At 35.7% G+C, this 22,914-nt stretch overlaps 2 protein-coding genes across 2 annotated transcripts in view; both read left to right on the top strand.

Moving 5' to 3' along the window:
- LOC149787304 (uncharacterized) overlaps window positions 1–12,482 on the top strand; it is a 40,146-nt gene extending 27,664 nt beyond the window's left edge. The window contains exons 8-9 of the mRNA XM_089978367.1: window positions 4,661–4,806; window positions 12,165–12,482. Coding sequence (XP_089834493.1) covers window positions 4,661–4,806; window positions 12,165–12,284 — 266 coding nt within the window. The 3' untranslated portion in view covers window positions 12,285–12,482. The remainder of the gene's footprint in view (window positions 1–4,660; window positions 4,807–12,164) is intronic.
- A 4,691-nt stretch (window positions 12,483–17,173) lies between these two features.
- The window catches only part of LOC149787303 (uncharacterized), a 107,782-nt gene continuing 102,041 nt past the window's right edge, over window positions 17,174–22,914 (top strand). Inside the window, exons 1-3 of the mRNA XM_089977840.1 lie at window positions 17,174–17,284; window positions 21,349–21,487; window positions 22,614–22,781. Coding sequence (XP_089833966.1) covers window positions 17,198–17,284; window positions 21,349–21,487; window positions 22,614–22,781 — 394 coding nt within the window. The 5' untranslated portion in view covers window positions 17,174–17,197. The remainder of the gene's footprint in view (window positions 17,285–21,348; window positions 21,488–22,613; window positions 22,782–22,914) is intronic.

The following is a 22,914-nucleotide window of genomic DNA, read 5'->3' as shown; positions in this document are numbered from 1 at the left end:
TACATAGATATTACTATCGTAGTGCTCCGTTCTTGATTACTGGATCACGTTTTCAACATCAAAACCGCCAGATCATGACGAGATTCAAAGATTTAACAATCTAGATTGAATGACCATGATAATCATATGTTTGCTATATAAATATCAATATTCAGATAAATTAATAACATCCCTACATGTAACTGAACAATAAAAGAAATTGCTTAACATTTCAACCTTTTTCACAATTGTATCAGCTAATATGTGTATAAATATCACAGCTGTATGAAGAAAGCATGTGAAATAACAGTCACTCATTTTCATTATCACTGTCAACAGCACGAATTTTCGTCACGGGGGGAGTTGATCGGGGCAGCAGACATATATATGGTGTATAGTTATTGTGCATCTTTGGAATGTTGCTACACGGGAGATTTCATGCATGACTATTCTCTCGGAGGCTAGATTGATAGTGGCTAAAAACTTCTGTTTTGGGAATACATTGTGAGATGATCGGATGGGAATGACAGTGTTATTTTGACAGTTATTTACAGCGGGATTGGACAATTATTGGAATTTTATTATATAGAATTGTTACAGAGAGTGTTACTCATTTACATTTGCACGTCTACGGCATTGTTCCAGTCTCGTTTGAGAACCCAATGATACGAAATCAGAAAACGTCAATATCATATTCTTACTTGTAGGAAATGTCAGTAAAACTTGGGCTCATTTTTTCTTAAGTAGAAAATTGAAAGGTGTGTAATAAATATTATTCCCACGTGGCTCTCAAGGTCTCAGTCACTCAGCTTTCACGTGGCTAAGGAAGATCTACCGAGAGACATGGCAATTTCTGTACAGTTGATTATTAATGCTAGGTGACGCTTATTTCTTTTATCTTAGTTTTTTAATAAGTTTGTCGGAGAAAGCAAAGAATTCAATCTCTTATATATATATATATATATATATATATATATATATATATATATATATATATATATATATATATATACCTTTACATTGATTAAAACTATTGTGTGCCTAAGAGACAAAATTACACATATTTATTAAGCACTTTAGACGTCGAAGAAGCTATTGGTGCTACATCCGGAATGCGTGCCCATTCTGCACACTCACTGAGTTATTGTCAAAGTATGACCACTTGCAAGATTGTTTATGCTAAAGCAAATGCATGTATTACGTGTACAAAACGTATGTGATTGATTCAAAAAGTAAAACGATTATGAAATTTTCTGTATAATGTTTTCTAACTTGCTCCTAGGAATGCTTACTAAAGTTCCAACCAATCCGAGACCTCACCAGATCTTGTGATTGTGTGTTAAGTCCCATTTTGATCGTCACAATTGTTTGCATATGTCTGTATTATTCCTTGTACGGCTACGATCACATGGGATCATGTACGAGATATAGTTCAACGAAACGAGGGAAAGTAGGATAATTCAAGGGAGATATATATCCTCTTGTTATGTTCTCTTTAAGACCTTTTTCATGGATGTTGTGCGAATCCATATGCCTCTAAAGCCAATATGAAAGTATACATTTGATTGAGTGAGTTATATTCCAGTAAGTCGGTGCAGGCAAGATCAGGAGGTTTTGTGGTCAAGCGTTGTAGATGTACCGATTTCGAATGCAATTTGTTAGCGAGCTGCGTACTGATGACTAGTCAGATTGCTTATTGTGACCGTAGAAGGTTGAGCGATATTTCCCAGTGCAAATGTTTGGGTAACCCCCTGTGGCGAACGAGGCTGCTCTGGTAGTTCAGCTGAGCTCTTCTCTGCGGTCCCCAGTTTGTCCTCCCCCTTCATGGAATAGTGAAGAGTCGTCGCCTATCTAGAAAGTCAGAGACCTTTGTGAGCCTTATTTGTGTAGAGAAGATTTTCCCCTGCATGCGTTTAGAGGAAGCTCATTATCATGATATTGGACGAGCGAGCATCATACGTATGCGGCCACCGAAGTAGTAAACCAAAGACCGCTTTTTTAGACAGAGAATTGTGTATCAGTAACATAAGTATGAGGCCATTTCGACACCGGTTGTCAGCCGTTTGTCATTTTTCAAGGCTATTAAGAAATGTGAAGGATAGGAGAACAAAATACGACTGGTTCACGAATATTATGCAAGCAGTGTAAATTTATCGTTCCAACAAGTCGATGCATTCTATTGGTTCATTTACGTATCAGGAGTTTTCCGTCACAATATAAATTTATGTGATTAGGCTCACGAGGAGAGAACTAACCCTAAGAGATAAGTTAATCTTAGATTGCTGTGACATAGGGTTCCATACAAGAAGCTGAAAAAGTGTCGTCTTATTTTATTTAGAGACAGATTATCGTATTCTTAGGGCGGTGTACATTGCTTGAGACGATATTATGATCGGACAAAAACCTTCAGTGACAACGACTGTTATTTAGAGATTCCACAGTCATAAAAAATGATCCGAATGAGACTTGTACTAAGTTGAAACATCAGGGTGGTAAAAATATATCTGTTCGGATCTTTGAGAATTTGAATCCACATGTTAAGAATATCTAATACATGTATACATACATACATACATACATATTATCCTTACATGCATAAATCATTACATACATCATGATATATATATATATATATATATATATATATATATATATATATATATATATATATATATATACACACACATCGCTTTCACTAGTTTCATTGAAAATGTTTAGACATTTTTTTACGGTCTAATGTGATTAGTATTGGGGTGTATTTCTTCAAATATTCTTCATCGAGCAACTGTCTTATGTACTTTCGGAAGATAATATTCTCTAATAATTGGTATAGTTCTGAATATTTCATATTTTTGCGCTTTCTCGTATCTTTACTTTCTTTTAAGTTTTGCAAAAATAAGCTTCACCGACGGGAATTCTTGATGAAATAAATACATTTGGTGCATTCATGCATTTTAAAGTGTTGGACGAATACCTGCTTGTACAATAAACAGCGATATGTTTTTATATCACTTTTTAATACCATAAAGCGAAAGTTCTTACAAACAGACCTTGGGATAGTGCGAATCTGAGTTTCAGTCTTACCTGCGTTTCCGCTATCAATCAGTCAATAACATTTCGTCAACAAAAAATCTCCACCTCAGATTCAAGATCAGTACTTGTATGATGTCCGAGCCAGGCGTTGTATTACTTTATGATGTCCGAGCCAGGCTTTGTATTACTTTATGATGTCCGAGCTAGGCGTTGTATTCTCAAAACCTTTTAGAGCAGACATATCAGCTGAAGCTCTAAAGTCCAAAATCAGATATGATACTTAGCATGTTTTAGAGGAACCCACGTTGACAGTTAGGATTAATTTAAGGTCATTTAAATCTGAATGTGTGATAGAAGAACCGACGTTGACAGCTAGGATTAATTTAGCGTCATTTAAATCTGACTGTGATAGAGGAACCGACGTTGACAGTTAGGATTAATTTAGGGTCAGTTAAATCTGACTGTGTGATCGAGGAACCCACGTTGACAGGATTGATTTAGGGTCATTTAAATTTGAATGTGTGATAGAACGACCCACGTTGACAGTTAGGATTAATTTAGGGTCATTTAAATCTGAGTGTGTGATAGAACGACCCACGTTGACAGTTAGGATCAATATAGGGTCATTTAAATCTGACTGTGTGATAGAGGAACCAACGTTCACAGTTAGGATTAATTTAGGGTCATTTAAATCTGACTGTGTGATAGAGGAACCCACGTTGACGTTAGGACTGAGTTATGGTCATTTAAATCTGAACGTGTGATAGAACGACCCACGTTGACAGTTAGGATTAATTTAGGGTCATTTAAATCTGAATGTGTGCTAGAACGGCCCATGTTGATAATTAGGTTGAATGTAGGGTCATCTAACTAAATAGCGTGATAGAGAGATCTAAGTTAATAGTTAGGATGAATGTATGGTATCTAACTTTAACGGTGTGATGGATCGACCCAAGTTGATATTAGGGTATATGCCGGGTCAACTAACTTCAACGGTGTGATGGAAAGATCGAAGTTGATATTAAGGATATATGTACAGCCATCTAACTTTATGGGTGTGATAGAGTGACCCAAGTTGATACATAGAATGAAATAAGTGTTATTTATATTTGACGTAAAGGAACCAAAGTTGAGAAAAATGTGAAAGTTAACTATAGTGATGATTGCAACGCCTCTTGTAATATTTACATGGCAGCTAGAGTGATGATTGCAACGACTCTTGTGATATGAACATGACAACTACAGTGATGATTGCAACGACTCTTGTGATATGAACATGACAACTACAGTGATGATTGCAATGAATCTTGCGAGCTGGAAATCTTAAATTCCAACTCATTTCCTATATAAAATATGTTGCACTACTCATGGAGCTGACATTTAAAGTATTCTTATTTTACTAAATTAGGTAGCAGGTGTTTATTATTAACGTGTCTTCCTTATGACGGATAAATACAGTATCCTTGTTTGACCAGAAAGGCAGATTTGATATTTGATATTTTGATTAACCGTAAATTTTATTTGCCGAGGATCTTCATCCCTGATAAGAAAGACTTGGTCCGTGTAACTTTTATCCATCTTTTTCCTTGTGGGTTTTGTTTGTAATAATCTATGAGGTAACGTTTACAATTCCATGGTCTTCTTTCAGTATCCGAACCATTCTTGTTATACAGCGACGATTCCACAGGGTATATTGGTATTGCTGATCTGTATCCACGGTATCCCAGCCCAGACAATTTCCTGGTAGTCAAAGAAAAGAAGCCAAGCGGAATTGCCTACGACAAAATAGCAAAGGTTGCAAAATTCATGACGCCATACTAACTTAAATGTGTTTCTTTTCAGGTTCGATTAGTTTCGTCCATTCCTCTTTTATAAATAGTGCTTACAGGGAATAATTACGATGTGATTCTAAACTGCGCTGCTTGCTTAGGCTCTTTGAAATGTTCCATTGTAGATTGATCTTAGAGGCAGCTTCCTTTTTCAAACAGGAAATTGAACACTCAGTCGCATTTCAAAGACGTAATTCTCAGTTCCCACCACTGATCACACCATATGATATGTTAGATTTAGGTTATGAATCTGAAGGTATGAATATTGGCTCTTGTTGCTAAACGACAAAATAGATGGAATATGTCGGGTCAGTAAATTGGCCAATCTTTCAATAGACGATGGAACATGTAGGATCAGTAAATCAGTCTATCTTTCAACAGAAGATGGAACATGTTCGTATCAGTAAATCGGCCAATCTATCAAAAGAAGGCGAATCTCAACATGCCAGATTTTGAAATAAACTATAGCCTCTACTAAAATGATGATGTTTTCCGTTTGCGCAGCAGAGACGTGACACTGCATTCAACTCCAAATATTATTTTACAATGCAACTAAGAATTGTTATCATTGTAGTTAATGTCAGTAGCTCGTGAGTAGTGTCATTATGGGAGTTTGAGACCGATCGACTAATTACGGTTCAAATGCGCAGAACTACTTCTAGTACCCTGTGACCCTTTCACACAGAATATATGCACACGAGTGTAACCCGCATTAGCCCACAAGTGTATTTCCCATGCGGTTCCCCAGTCAGATCAATATACTGCTGTGAGTTGGCAGGTAGATCAATATAGAGGGGCGCTCTACAGATTTTATCAACTTCAGATAGACATACATGTGTAACGTGAAGTTATTTGCATTTGCAACATGTGCGATTGAGAGAATGTTTACATATTTAAGCCCTTGGCGATTCTGTGTTCTTGGGGTCTAGTGCCACGTTCATTTAGAACTATACTGATAGCGCCATAAATTGGTGTCAGAAATGATTGTTCTCATTTTCGCCCAAGAGCTGTGACACGGGGAAGTGTGTCTTTATTACATATCAGTCGAGAAAAACATGTATGATTCGGACTCGAATACCTTTAAGATATAAGGTTTAGGTTTATTAAAAAAGAAGACATTATAAGCCGATAGAAAAAGGCGAACATTTGCTAAAGTTAATAAGTCAGTTGTTTCATATCCTTCTGTGGTTGATTCCTTAAATTTGCCTACATAAAGTTACTGCGCGTTGGGGTGAGGGCAACATGGCGAGTATTACATCGATGTATTGTTTCGCTGCAGATCAGGATTGTTATCATACGTTTGCATATGGGCAACCGACATGCCATAGTCTTTGATTTCCTGGTTCTCAGTGATTTCAACGTCAGACGTTTACAGTTTTCCTGTTTGGTCTTGGAAAATTACAAGCACGCACTGGTCGACGTCAACAATAGTTCAGCTGGTAAACTTAGCCAAATCAGCTTCCTGGTCAGATCTACATCAGGGCCTCGTTGTTGGAATTTCGTACACTATCCAGCGTAGTTTTGTAAGTGACAATGTATAATCACTGTGTGGTATTGGTGAACGCTCAAGCCCACGCAGTGCTTCAGCAATAAGATTCCACATATTGGCCTATCCATCCAAGTTTGTTTTGACTTAAACAATGGTCGTGCGCCGCCGCACGAAAAATAATCAACAACTTAAAGTGGTGATACAAACCTGTAAGAGACGAATTATTATCGATATCGAGGCGTTACCAAGTATGTGACCCAATGACATCAAGGTCCTGTTGTCAATTCCTGGTTGATGATGCCGGTTACCAGCGTGCAGGAAATCATTGACGCAATGACACTTTGGAAATATTTGACTTTGCCATCGAAAATAGGTCAAAATTATTCGATGGATGCATTTTAGTGGCCGCCAACGGCGAGGCCATTTGCAAGTCGTATGCGGTAGTCGAAAACCTCTGCCTGAGAGTAGTCTGCGAGTCGCTCCGAGTAGTTGAATCCTTTTCCTTTTTAATTTATCTCAACCACCATTTTAGATCCATCTCAAATGTAGTTCTTATAGCCCCGAATACAGCCGCTTTTGCAACTGTTGGGCCCCGAGTAGTCGAGTGGTCTCAAGTGCTCACCGTTATGGATCACTGCCATCTCATATGTCTGCGTCGGTTCGAGTCTTGGATTCGGCCAATGTGGGTATGTGAGAAAGCTTGCTAGTACCTTCTCGTGGGTCGGTGGTTCCTTCCTGAGTTTTGCCGGGTTGCTCATCCACCAATTATACTGGCCGCCATATATAGCCTATCTTGTGCTGCAAAAATGGCGTTAAACCCGATAACAACAATAATAGCACCTTCGAATGGTGTAATTGCATACAACAGAATCGCGTTAACCTTCTCTTAATCAAATTCAACAACAACTCGTGTTTCTGGGATGCGGCAGGGCGATGAATAACGCGCGAAACTAGTTTGGAAGCATATCACCATGCTTGTACTACTTCTTGTGGCGCGTGATTTCTTTGCTCGAAACGCTTTCATTTGACCACGATTGTCGACTGTTACTATGTCCGAATTAACTCTTCTACCTTTTAGTGCCACAAATATAGGCGAAATTAACACCAAGGAAATGTCTGGCATCGTTTCAGATTGGAATTCGTAAATTTGTCTCCTTGTAAATACTTTAAATAAATAGAATAAATAATCTAAGTCTGAACACTAGTCTTCTTCGGTTAGCAAGTCATATCAAACATACGGTGATGGCATGGACAGTTCAAATTAAACATTTTTAAAGCTGAATCGGGGCACATAGAAAGCTCTGCCAAATCAAATGCATTCATTACAGTTAAAGTATTTCATTATCACCATTTCTACACAAAATCATTCTCAGCTGAACGTTTGAATGCAGTGTTCATGGATGTGAGTTGAAAGGGAGAGAGAGTGAGAGAGAGAGAGGATGTGTGTGTGTGTGTGTGTGTGTGTGTGTGTGTGTGTTAGAGAGAGAGAGAGAGAGAGAGAGAGAGATAATTGCTTGCGTAACGTGATGCACTTAAGGATACAAGCAAGTTTTTTTCGAAATATGCAGTTCAGGTCATTGCTTGTAATTACGTGCCCCATAACTAGTACAGTATGTGGATATGGGCTAGAACAATATCTCCGTGGAATATTAAATATTATGGTTGCATTGTTGAAATGCGGTTCTTTGGCCTCCAGCGGGAATTCCATGTTAAAAACTCCAAAGGTTTAATATAAATGTGGCACAACAGCCTCAAGGCAAACTTAAAAATAAAGCTATTCAAAAATAGCCATATGGCTTAAAAGAAATTTTAAAGTAAAAAACATCTACCATTTTACTGACCAACAACCAAAATTTACCGAGTCGATACCACCCTTAATACCCTTTTAACCCTAGAACTTAAGTGACATGAGAGAACAGGGTAGGAATGTTTAAACATACCAAAACATACTACCACCTTTTTAAAGGGTATGAATGTTCAGATACACACGCACACATACAAACACACACTTATATACTATTATACATAAAATAAACTAGAAAAGAGTAGGAATGCTTACACATACACAAACATGACATCTCCCTTAAAAGAGTATAAATGCTTACACATGCACAAACATGCCATCTCCCTTAAAAGAGTAGGAATATTAAATACACTATTCACACATATAATATTAGACATGGAGTAAAAAGAGAGAAAATTAAAGAAGTGCTCGTACAAACATATCTAAACTATTTCGAACAATGTGTTAAAGAAGAGGAAAGAAAGAGTATGAGTATTTAGACAAGAACACACAAACATAGTGATAAACTATCACAAAAGAAAGGTTGAGTTTTGATTTTCAGTTTTGAAAGATATAGAAAAGTTGCCAATTTCTAATATTGTTGTAATTTTTTTCTTGCTAGATTTCAACTGCTATTCTTCAATAAATACTGTCAGAACGCATGTCGCTAACACTGCCACTTTGATTGGCTTAAATATGTTTTCGTGACTCTAGATTTCATACAATTGTCAATATGTATTGATTTCCTAAATCTCTTCAAAGATGCGCAATCTTTATGAATCTTGAACAATTCATTATATGCTCACTTGCTCCTTAGATAATGGGGTCAAGGTCACTGAACACCATTTACATTAAGGTTTTGTTAAAGTTTCTTTTGATTTTCTATTTTTGCTTCTTGATAGAGTCTCATCATTCTATAGGAATCATCACCGTAAAGCAAAGACAATTCATTCTGCCACACGCTTACTCACCCAAATGACATTGGAGACAAGGTCACGGTCATAAAATGCTGACTTTAAGGTTTTGATTAAAGAGTTTTCATTTGCTTATATTTCCTAAACTCCTTGATGGATTTGTTCATGCTTGGATTGAATTATGGCGAAGCTAATACAACTCATGTATTAACATGTACGCATGCTCATTTGACATTATGGTCATGGCCACGGACAGAGAAAATTGGTGCTATGGATTTTGTTAAAAAATATTTCATTTGCTTATATTTCCTAAAATTTTGGACAAGTTTTCTTCATAATTGATGTCAATCATTATGAAACGAAGACCATTCTGTGGCACCTACTCTCGCCCCTTAGATCATTTGGTCACAGTCACATAAAACTTTAATTTTAAGATATTAGCTTGTTTGTTTTCCTTTGCTTGTATTTACTAAACACCTTGATGAATCCTTTGATGCATGCATGCATGCATGCACACATACATGCATATATACAGACAGACCCCATACGCCCTCCCTCCCCGCATCAGCGGTAATATTAGGGTGACATGTTTTTCTTTGCCCTCGCCGGGCAGTTTTCCTCTGCGTCGAGTAGCGTATGAACTCAGCGTCGTGTAATTTAATATATACAATTTAAAGCTAGACATAAAACAAAACTCTAAGCACCAACAATTTAATTCAACATGTGAAACGGAAACTCTAGTCATTTGATACTGAAATTGCAACTGCTGCTTTCTCATTTGACCAAATTTTGTCTGCTACTGAGGCTAATAGTAATATTCGACCGACTTTTGTTCGAAACAAGGCTAATAGTAATATTCGACCGACTTTTGTTCGAAACAAGGCTAATAGTAATATTCGACTGACTTTTGTTCGAAACAAGGCTAATAGTAATATTCGACTAACTTTTGTTCGAAACAAGGCTAATAGTAATATTCGACCGACTTTTGTTCGAAACAAGGCTAATAGTAATATTCGACCGACTTTTGTTCGAAACAAGGCTAATAGTAATAATCTTTGGAGAAGAGATGCTTGCGTTTGTTTACAACATACTCTGCGCTATAGTCGCTTAAGTGACTCTGCTATCTGGCGATTTGCTATCCAGTTTTTGAACATTATCCCTACGCCGACCAACTCTGAGGTGAGTTCTCTATGTTAAGAGCAATAAATTCTTTCTAAACACGTAGCTCCATTACTTTGTTAATTTTCATGACTTACGGAAGTAAATATATCTCTTTCAAGTAATTTCAAACTAAGCACAATTCTTTCAAAAAAGTGTGTTAGTGTGTTATTTTGCCATAGCTTATATTGGAGCACTACCGTTATCAAATCTTCGGTTTTGTAGACTTGTTCCCTGCTTCTTTTGCTTCCTGTGATGCACTCTGCTATACTAAGTCAGGCTAACGCCGACGCCATATTATCAAAACAAATGGCCTCACATAAAGAAATCCAATTAATCTAACCGTGGCTATATTTAGGCTGTCGCACATCACCTCATATGAATTTCGATGTAAAATGTATCAAGGAATCGATTGGAGAAGGAATCCCTGAGATGACTCAGTGTAAAATGTGCAAAATTATCAAAATATCGTTGTGTGTATCCATTTCCTTCATCTTCGCCTACTAGTGAAAATATTTGTAAAAATAATTATGTGACGAATTGGTGGTTTTAAGATTGAATACAAGATAATGACTGCTATAATTCAAATCAAAAGTATTATTAAAGTTCATATTATGTCATTAAGAAGGAGAATATTAAAGGAATAAATGTGCCACGGTTAGATTAACTAGATCTCTCCATGTTAGGCCATTTGTTTTGATCACGTGACAATGTGGCGTCGGCGTTCGCCTGACTTAGTGTAGCGGAGTGCAAAGCAGGAAGCATATGAAGCAGGGAACCAGACTATTTTTGGAGGTGCGTTGCTAAAAGCGCTTCAATTTCGGAAGTAGGTCAATCTTGTTGTACAAATTAATTAGGTGATCTTTCATCTGATTGACTCAGCTGTTACCTCTCTACGACTGTTCTTTATCCTATTCATTTTTTTAAAACGGTAAATAGATTTATTACATTAAGATCTCGGGCTAGCTCGATTATAAGTGAGATGTACGCATATTTTTTTATTTAACATGCCTTTCCTCAAGGACATTTTAACTATAGTTAAATAAAAATCAAATTTGCATGGTATAAATGTTTAGAGATAGCTTGCACAGGGTTTTGCCTGCAATGTCACGTGTGTCAGAATAGTGAAATAGTCATCTATGAAAAATTATGTACCTCAGGTGAGGTATATCAGCCTCACTTAGGTCTCTTGTTAAATATACTTCTTCAAGGGAGATAACAGTGAGTAATATCAGCTTTTGATGCCAAGCTTGAAAATATCATTTGGAATGTGGTGCTCAAAACATTTACTAATATTGATATAGCTGTGAACCAAGCTTCATGTATTATTGCAAAAGGGCTTTAAAATCGTCACGAAAAATGGAAATAAATTGGTGACTTTAATTTGTGACCATGATCATGATGATACGATATGGACTGTGGTGAGAACACTTCTTCTAGCATATATATATATATATATATATATATATATATATATATATATATATATATATATATATATATATGTACCAAGTTAAGCATATCTCAAACACCTGTAGGTCGAATTAGAACAACAATGTTTAGATAAAAAATCTAGGGAACAAATCCAACAAAAATAACTGAAAATATAAAAAAGGAGAAAAGCAGAGATAAACTGGAAATGCTAGTCATCGACCTTGACGGTCTAGATAGGATCCCAGTTTTCTACTCTTCACAATATCCTGCCATAATGCTGATATATGTGTGCCAAGTGTCATCCATTTATCTCAGATTTTAGAATACTACATAGTGGATAGGCTAGGGACAACAAAATAGAAAATAAAGATATGAACTTTCTTGTTTCGCCGAAAGTAAAAATCAGGATCCCAAAATGTCTCAAGCAAAAAGAAAATAGTATTTCCAAATTTAGCTCTTTAAAAGAGATCCCGGATTTTTTATCTTGAAGATGGATAAGTTCACTGGTTGTTTGTTTACGCCTTTTCTCTCTAATCCCACCACAGATGGTATATTTTTATGAAGGGTCTAAACAGACGATATTTAAAATCAAAATCGATGGCACAGGTTTGATGGAGGTGCTACGTTTACAGGATGGAGAAAGAACCACGATTAATGGTATGTAGCATGTAATTATTTATCATATAGCAAATATTCGTAACATTTGTTAGTCTTGTAAATGTATAATGTGCAATGATTAAGGCATGTTAGAAATCAAACATTGTGTAATATTAGTAACAAAAAGTATATACAAATGACAATATTAAAGAATGTACATATACATACAAACGCCACCACAGCTCTGTCTTACAGAGATGTACATGTGAGGGTAGAGTCAGTAAGTCTAGCGCATTTGCTTAAAATCATATTTGCAGAATGTTACACACAGATTTTTCAAACTTGTCACACATCAAAATACATTTTTATCCGAAAATTTAAGTTTTAAAATTCTTAAGAACATTGACAGAGATATACAGCATCAACGTCACGATAGAAGTGAATTATTGAAATATTACATTGTTTAGAATATTATAAGCAGATATATTACTGTTGTCAGCCTTCTTTTTGTCTAAATATTCGGACAAAGATATATTTTGCAAACTTCAATGAAGCGAATATGATTGATTTCCATACCCCTACAAGATTTAAAGAATAGTTCTCTAAGTCTCATTTCACAGCTGTTGGAGGTAAAACAAGTTTGCATCTTGCAAAATAGATAATTTCTTTGGAGGTGTGTTGCATGAACAATAACAAATAATCTGACGTTATAGTTTAATGTCATCATAGCCATGCGCACAAGCGCTTGTAAGCTGTAGTTAAGAAAAAGTTTTTTCAAAGTATGCATCTATTTTAATAGAGAAAGTTAAGATTCGTAAAGATGTTATGGATTTTAATATTTTAATTTAATGTAAAATGATTTAATCTTTTTAATATTGATATTGACAGCACAAGCGCAAGATGAATATTTAAAAAAATGAAACAGGTCATTAGCTTACTAACGGGGTGGGGGGCAACAGGGCGTTTACCCCGGTTGCGAGAGGTCTTGTGGCACCAAAACCATGGGCATCAAACGTACTGGGGCGCCAAATCCCTTTTGGGTCATCACCGTTGCCCCGTGTGCCATTTACCCTTAGTACACCTCTGAAACGGGAATTGATCTATTGAAATACACACACCTTTCCAGTCTGTATTCCTTGTCGAGGAAAATCAAAGATAAAACTATAAATATACTCGTCTAATTTAAACAGATTAATACTCTGTAATTACCTAGTACAATTAGTTGCGTAATCTAGTGATGAAGCCCGATTATTACGTCATACTTCGCGTTACTGTTTATTGTTTGGGTTTGATTTTTAACGACCCAGCAACATAGTATTTAGGGCAAAGGCATTTGGTGCTTTGTGCAGATAGATACACACCACGATAGCCAATCCCGGCTGACATGATGGATTCTACCAGTTTTGTTTCGGCCACAAGTCCAGCACACTAACCCCACCCTCCTCCGCTCCTGAACATGCTCCTCCGAGAAAGGTAGTGACCGTGAAGCAGTTCTCGCAGCGTACCAGTTATGGCCATAAGGTTAAAATGAGGCTAATATCTCGTGAATAGATGCCTTTTTATAGCAATTATTTCCATTCTCGCATGAAAAAAATGTCCTCCTTTTTGTTATAGAGACTGAACTCTGTTTACCTAATAGAACAACAAGTGATATTCTCGCTACAGGAATAGTCCTTCAGTGAAAACTTTGTAATGTAACGTTATATTAAACGTTCTTCTTCTCTCCTTTTGTAAATTAAGAGACGAAACGGGGTTATCTTTGAATATGAGATCAACATATTATGTGTAAAGCAAGCCGAATTAGGTTTTTTATGTTAGATTTGAAATCTTGACTTAATAAGATGCATAAATTTAAATTGATACACACCTGTTATACATTGCTGAAATTTCTTTTATATGAACGTCTTGAACTGTTGCACTCGGGATATTGTTTAAATTTTCAATATAAACAACAGGCACCGTGTGCAGATATATAAAGATGGAAAAGGTTGATAGGATACCATTTACCCTGATCTACCATCCAGACAACCCCAAAGTAGGTAAAGTCATTGGGAAACACTGACCCATCGTGGAATCGTCGGACGCACTAAACTCAGTTCTCCCTAACAAACCTGCAGTCGCCTACCGGAGACCAAAAAACCTCAAGGACATCTAGTCAGGGCGAAACTAATGCCAGTCACTAATCAAAACCACCCTTGTCAATCTAGCCCCTGTGGCGATAAAAGGTGCAAAACCTGTCAACATGTGATAGAGACCAGGACATTTTCTAGCACAGTGACTAGAGAACAACTAAACATACATGGTCCAAACAAAACGAGCAAAACAGAGGATGTCATTTATCTCATCACACGAAAGATCTGTAGCCTTCATTTTGTCGGAGAAACTGAAAAGCTACAAAAAAGGATCAACCTTCATAGATTCGATTGTATGGCAAAGAAGCTGTACAGAAGCCCGGTCGCAGAACACTTCTCCTCCCTGGCCACACTTTCAGTGATATAACACTTATTGCAATTGCTCACAACACCAACTGAGTCCCCAAACTAGGAAAGAAAAGGAATCTAACTGGATACTCCCCTTATAACATTAAAACCGAGCAGTTTAAACCAAGAAGACTAGAAAAAGACACCCATGTACAAATAAAATTATATTTTGCAGCCAACACATTTTCTTTTAAATAATTCTCTAAATTTGCTTAATAGCCAATGACTACTATAACAATGAAATATCCGATATATAATCTGCGCTTATATAAATTTACATAAAATAACAGATGTCGTTATGGCTCATCTATTTCTAGGTCAATACAAATATTTTCCTGTATCAGCAACAAGCTGAAATAAACTAGTTGACACAAAATAGAGTTAAAAGGTTGAATTCCTGTAGAAACAGTCACGTAACGTTTCGCAAACATATCCGTTTTCTGTTTTATTTGTTTGTCTTGTCGATGTTTTTTATTTGCCTCTGAAAAAGACTCATTAAAAAAGTCGAAAGCGCTCAGGCTAGCTAGATACTAGTTTCGCACTGTTCGTTGTCAGTTGATTACATTTATCTAAATCAATCCCTGACACATGTGATCCCTTGCTGGATCCAGTGCACTTGAAGGGATTGTTATTCGCCATATAATTTGTATTCTTTATCTATCTATCTATCTATCTATCTATCTATATATATATATATATATATATATATATATATATATATATATATATATATATATATATATATATATATATATATATATATATATGATTATTATTATTATTATTATTATCCAGCCCTAGCAATTGACTCAGTCCAGAGAAGACTTTATTTTACGTACATTGGAGTTGACGTTTCCATGTCAAGAATTGAAGCGCTGGATTTGGAATCAAATCACCGCCGAACAGTCATTGTTGGGGAAGATACAAATCCGGACATTCTGTATATACTTCATGACAGGTGCGGAATCGATCCTAAAGCTATGACAAAAGCAAAAGACAAAATAATGATTATTGAGTAATTGAAAAGGACCCAATAAAACACATAAAAGATATTCACGATTCATCATTAATCTTCAAGAGCACAATTATACCTACAATGTGATAAAATATTGCAAGGAAACTATCCCCGTATCTACGTACATTGGACTTTAACAACATACATACATACATACATGCATACAATACATGCACACACACACACACACACACACACACACAGACACACACATATATATATATATGTGTGTGTGTGTGTGTGTGTGTGTGTATGTATTGCATGCATGTATGTATACTCGGAGACTTTGCAGTTTATTCGACAAAAGTTCATGTTTAAAATCATTATGGCTAGGAATTATCTTTACAATAGGGAACTCATCCTTGAATAGGTCACTGCCACACAAAGTACATATTTATTGATTTATAGGGATGTTCTTATAATGGCTTTTATACCTTATTGTTCAAAGTGAAAGTGGATGATAACTATCTTTTTCTTTCCTATGTGATAAAATGTATGAAGCAGTATATATAATAAGTTGCAATAAAATTAAGACGCGATATTCAACACAGTAGTATAAATGATGAGATCTTATAAAAAGAAAAATAAGACTCGATATCAAACATAGTATTATATATAATGAGTTCGAATGAAAACAAGACGCGATATTCAACACAGGATTATATCTTTAACAAGGAAACTTCAAAAAAATAGATGATAATGGTAGAGTTAACTGAGCAAGTAAAATTCCACTTTTGCTATGAGTACGATTGTCTCATCGTCATCAGGATGTAAGATATTCATATTATTTACACTTTAATCCAGTGTACTTGCTACAAGCGATCTTAAACGAGCTGGTTAAAGCTGGTAAGGATTCCAGTTAGGACTCATAAGATTGTGCTATAGACCGGTCGCCATTTCGGTTAAACACATCCTTTGTAATGCATTGAAATTCAATCTCATTTATTTTATCTTTGTTGTCTAGAACCTGTAATAGTTTTTACGCGATTGAAAGAACTTAAATATACATTTGACAGAGTTTTACCTACTAATGGTTATTTCACTATTCATAAATAAATTAAAAGTTTAGTGTCTTTTTCTGACAATTTACAATGCTAAAACTGAATCCAATACAACCTTATATCTGAGTTTCCATATACTAAGGGGTCTAACTGTAAGTTAGAAGCGTCATCACTTTAGAGGTAACACCAGAAGCTTACAGATCCGCCTATTGTGTTAACACTGTTCAAATCCACTCTCCATTATGAGTTTTCTCGTTAGTGGTTCTTTGTACAAAACCACGGGACATCATCTTTAGTGGTTCCGTATACAAGTCTATATGACAACATCAAAAATTATAAGTAGTAACGTTTATTTTTGGACATTCAACTCCGTAAATGAAGACTATAGTTTTCTCGGTGACACTTACACTTTTGATGAATCCATGCAGTTATTACAAAGATTTCTTTCCTCTTGCAGGTTACACTTCGTTCGCAACAGGACTTGTATGTTATCTGACATGGATGGTTTCAATGCAGCGCAAGGGTCTTGCTCAACCAATGTATCTATTGATAAATTAACTACTACGGAATCGGTAAGAATGACATGGTTGTACCAGTTGAAAGACCGTTTCACAACGTTAAAATCAACTCGTTTACAACGCAACAAATTTTCTTCCCGCAGTCATATGCTGTTTTATTTCGTGTCAGACTATGTGAGGAGTTTCGGTAGATGGTTGGTTGGATGGTTTTTAACGGCACGTCAACACATTATTAGCTATATACCGCAGCTTCCGTTATGAATAGAGGTTTGTTTTATTTTTTGGACAATGAATGTAGATTTCTTGCTTGAAATGTCCTTACAGTAAATAATGTATAGAACAGGAAAATATCATAATGGATTTAACTTATTTTCACACAATAAATTAGACCAACAAGAAATTCAGAGGTACACAACAACAAAAATAAGTAATATTATGTACCCCAGAATGGCAAAAACGGAGGGTGCCACTTTTAGTAGCCTATGCTGAGGGGCCGCCGTGTTGGGGTTCAGGAGCTCTTGATTTTTTCCCCCACATTTCAAAGTGATTTTAGCAACAAAGGGGGTTCGCAAGGGTGGCTCCGAAGGAAGAGGAGGCAATATTTCATGATCCTCTTGTACCTGGCACTGAAAAGTTCCATATTTATTTGGGGGTATTTAAAAAGAAATAGAAACAACCACATAAAACCTGCAAGAACAAATCCTCTTATTGGTAGAGCTGGTTAACAACACTGAACACTGGAATTGACTGATTTGGTGACACGTCACTTCCGCCATCTTTCTTGATTAAAATATTTACTGCGCGACAGTTAGGTGAACTGCGTTGATTCGTTGTTGTTTCCTTATGAGCCGTGATTATACAGGTAAAAATATGTTTCAACAGTGATTCCTAATACACCAGTATGAGCCGTGATTGTATACCTAAAAATATGTTTCATCAGTGATTCCTAATACGCCAGATGTTTGTTTTTTTATAGATAAAGATGAATGGTCTGCTGTTTACATCGAGTAGTTTGATTACTGAAAATGCTTGTCGTGGAAGCAAAATGGAGTCAGCATCCAATTTAATCCAATCAAATAAAAAAAAAATCATTTACATGCAAGTGTACAGTAGACGAGAAAAATAAATAACAAACAAAATAGCCGTTAACCGTGACCCTTCTTATCAGTAGTACATTGATTTGAAATCTTGTAATGATACAAAACACATAACACTTTGTTTAGCGGTTCAAGGACAAATGAATACAAAACAATTAGCAAAGGAATCCAGTTGGAGAAGTTATATTAAATGCTGCATTTATTTCAAAATGTTCGAGGAACACAGACATCAATGTTTAAATGACGATGGAGTCTTTTTATTTCAATGTCCGATGTATAAAAAAAAACTCGAGGAAAGACTTTAGAAAAACATTGAGTTGGTTTGCTATATATAGCATGTATGTACTTTCAATTCATATGACTGTTTCATGTAAAGGGTAATTTATTGCTCGCAACAATCACGTGACCACGATCATCTGTTTAATATCTTTGAAAAGACTGCTCGATAAACAACTGTTTTGTGCGATAGTAAATTTGCGCAAACACTAGCTGAAATTGACACACAAAAGTGGTGGTTGTCGTACGTGTTGTTGGCAATTCGAACACGGAAATTCGTCTGTTGTATAGATTTTGAATGAATAAAATAAAAATATACGCCTTTTTGTAAGTCTGATAGCTCCCTTTAAGTCAGTAAATAACATCAAACGTACTTTGAGGGCATGGACAGATCCCGTTTTACTTTCTTCAATCATAATCGGTAAACCTTAATAATTTTGCGAAATCAAGTGCATCCATTGCAGACCCTGAATTATATCAATGATGCCATATGATAACGTCTTCAGAGAAATCATTCCAACCTCATCATTTGTTTGACATTCATGTTCATGTATGTTTACCTATGATTGCGTAGAGAAAAGGGTACGACGTGCAGTAGCGTCTGAAGTTGCCGCTGATGTGTAAAGCATTCTTAAATTTCAAATACTGAAATTCAGCCGGATTTTGCCTCATTCCTTGATAACTCGTAATCACTGCATTTTCAGGAATGCATCAAAGTAGTTAAAAAATCTCTTTTTTATCGGTAATTTCAAAACATTGTCCGCAGCAAAATATTGTAGAAAAAAGATAATGACGAGCAACAGCAATTTCATGGAATCTTTGGCACGTACGCTTTGAATAAAGCATTAAGAACGTAGTGGGCTTCATCGTAACATCCAAATTATCAAGTTTGTACAAGCCCGGTTGTTTTAACTGCGAACTTCATGGTTACCAATTGTGTGATTTGCTAATTAATTTATGCATTAGAAAACTCTTGAAAACAGGCAGATATTTTAGATTTAGCTATCATATTTCAATTGTGACTCCAATTTGATTTACGTATTGAATTCTAAAACTGTGAAAAAGTACGAAAATCATAAAGGTTAACACTTTAGAATGTTGTTTTTGAACACAAGACTGCCGTGGCAAAATAACACATCTCGCTGAATATATTATGATAAATGTTGCAATGAAAATCATTTGAAAATGCTTGACACTGAGATAACATGTGATGGTCTTGCGAATATGGAAGAATGAATGAGTCATCGTTGCTCTATGGAGCTGAAATTAAATTTCGAAAATCATCAAGTGATGTAACTTCGGCACTCCTCTCCTCTCCCAATTTATATTTTCCTTTGCGTGCTCGTTGTTTATATACTAAACAGCATAAGATGTCACTGGGCATAGTGTATTTATCTATTCTTATGTCTATTTGATTCAATTATATCTGATTAATAATATTTTTATTTCAATTTAATTGTTTGTCAGTTTAAATAAAATATTTTCATTACATGATATTGTAATGTACACTTTTTTCAGAAAATGGTTTGACCTTGGCTCTTCGTTTTGTAAACACCAGGTGTTGATCTAGATCCTGACCTTGATTAAAAATTTGTAGCAACCACGTAAAGAGGTTTTATTTTGTGTGTTTAAGATGTAAACAATTTTTAAAAAAAATTTATTTCTTCGAGGAGTGATTGGTTTTCGTCAGGGCCACACTGGGTGGACGTGATCTTTAACAAGTGCCTGATTTCTGCGAGCTTTGAGAACATGATCACGTGACCTACTTTTTACGTTTCTTAAGACGATATACCTCTGTTTTGGAGAATTATTCTCAGTAGAAGTTAGGCTGTTACACTGCAAGTTGTATGATGTGCAGTTTGGAGTTATTTCAAATTATTTGGATTGAAAAGGATTAGTTCTTTTTTTCTTGGAAAATACATACGTTCATGTGAGAGTCTTACTTTACTCTAAGACAGTTCTTATAAGAAATTTATTTAACTTTTCCAAAACCGGAGTGATAATTCTTGTTTCTACAAGGAACTGTAGACTTCAATACTACAGATTACAGCATAAGTCATCGTCCATGTTGGATTCTTTGACGAGACTCGACTTTGAAATCATTGGAACATTTTGTTAGCTTTGGATTTGATTCTTAAAATCGTAAGTTCATATTTTTTCATTTTTACAGAATTTATCCAGGAAAGTAAATTATTATTGTATTTTTCAAAGCTTGTTGTTTTCACTCTTTCTTGTGTTACTTTTTATTCGAGCCTAAACACGTGACATAAGACTATTTATCTAGTTATACATCTATCTGCCTGTCTACATATCGGGCAACATTCCCTCTAAGAGAATGGTAGATGTGCGCGCTGCATTGTGCAAGCATTACAGTGACTTGAGTGTCAATGTTGGATTGAATATTTGGTAATTTTCATCTGCTGCGCGGAGAACAAATCAGCTGCGCGATGATGCCTGAGCAACTGCATGGCCGCGCGCGCGCGCGCAGCTTAGAGGGAACGTTGTTGATCTCGGGTGTCAAAAAGGTTATAAATCGTTATTTCCACCGATATTATAGCAATATTTTGATGACATGAATCACTCAGATACTCGCATCACATAAATTGCATGTTCAGTCCCGATGTAACATGTTCTTGAACCAAACCCTGCGAACAATCGTTGTAACGTGAAATTCCCAATACATTTATACTGTTAGTTTTGCTTGTTTTCGAGTACATTTCACATATAATTTCATTTTTTTTACAGCCCTTTAACTTCATGGTAGATGAACAAGATGAGTCTGAAATCATAGTCCGTCAACGAGGGGTAAAAATAGAAACATGGCAGGATCAGACTAAAACAACTTCTGCATTTAATCTCAAGGGCACCGGAAAATTTGCAATCGGTATTCTTCCCTTCACTGTTTCTATGTGATTGGTTTTCCTTTGTTGTCTTTTTTGTGCCTTTTGCCTTGAAGATAATGATAATTTGTTAAAAAATGGGGTTATCAATTTGTACTCGTGTCCTACATTTAGCTGTTTATAAAGAACATACTGATATCTAAATATGGTTGATCTAAGTAACACCAAAAAACAAATGTTGTGATATTAAACAAATCCAAAGTCCAAAGCATATACTGTTCCAAATGAGTTCCAGTAGTATTCCGAATGAAGAGCAATCTTCAATGTGTTCATATGCCACTAGCTTTGAATTTGGCGATGTGCTAACAGTCTTGTTGTGTCACAATGATATCATCCAGAATGTTTTTAAATGAATTCCCATTAATCCAAAAATAGTGATTTTATCATACAGTCAATGAGCACTTTGTAATTCCAATGAATAATCGAAATAAAAAAATTCTTTAAATTAATAATTCAACACAACTTGTAGATTGTTTCCACCACAGATGTATAGAATAGGAATGAAATAACCCTTATATAAAAAACATAGGCACAATAACATAACCAGGATGAGGGTCATGGTTTCATTACCAGAACATTCTAAATTGTAAACAAGGTCAGGTCCTTTACTGAAATTTTAGCGGCCAATCAGTCGAAAATCAGGCCGACCATATAATTTCCGATTAAACATCTTTTCAATCAAAATGATATTATCTTAAATGATATTATCTTAAAGAAGAAACCCACAATCATGGACAAAATTGAGCTATTTTCCATTTTGTTGACAAGAATGACCCTTACAACGTGTAATCATCAAGAAAAACATTAAACACACACAATGTATGTATCGATGGATGGACGGATGAATGATTCGATGTATGTGTATATCTATATATTGTATTCATACCATAAAGAGATGTTTCCCAAGCACCACTTTAAGCCATGTTGTTTGGACTATCTCTGGAGATAGTGTTACATATGATGATATTAAATGAGGTGTATTTTTAAATGTGTTATTTCAAAATGTCTCTGACAGCGACGTCATCGACCGACTATGGTTTTTTCGTGGCTGTGCTTACTTATTTCAGACAAGTCTTCTATTTTTAATGGACTGATATCGTCTGCTTTTAGCAACTACAACAATAAGTCGCCATGGCACAGGTAGAATATGCGACAAACTTGCGGACAAAAAAGTATGTGAAGGTCTTTGTTTCCGTACTCTGAATGAGACGATAGCTCGATGTCACTGCCCGACCTACCGCTTTAACGTTCTACAAGAGGATATACGTAGTTGCTCTGGTAAATAAAATTAAAATCGTCTTTGAAACGTTGTTCTCTTAGCATATAAATATATCTTATCACTAATGTATGTTCATTCAATATTGCAATATCATTGATATGATGGTACAGGGCCAACCGAGCTGTTATCGAA

The sequence above is a fragment of the Sinohyriopsis cumingii genome, chromosome 12, assembly GCF_028554795.1.
Source record: "Sinohyriopsis cumingii isolate HCF-2022 chromosome 12, ASM2855479v2, whole genome shotgun sequence".
NCBI classification, from domain to species: domain Eukaryota; kingdom Metazoa; phylum Mollusca; class Bivalvia; order Unionida; family Unionidae; genus Sinohyriopsis; species Sinohyriopsis cumingii.
The sequence above is the reverse complement of the archived record's forward strand: the minus strand, read 5'-3'. Positions and strand labels throughout refer to the sequence as shown.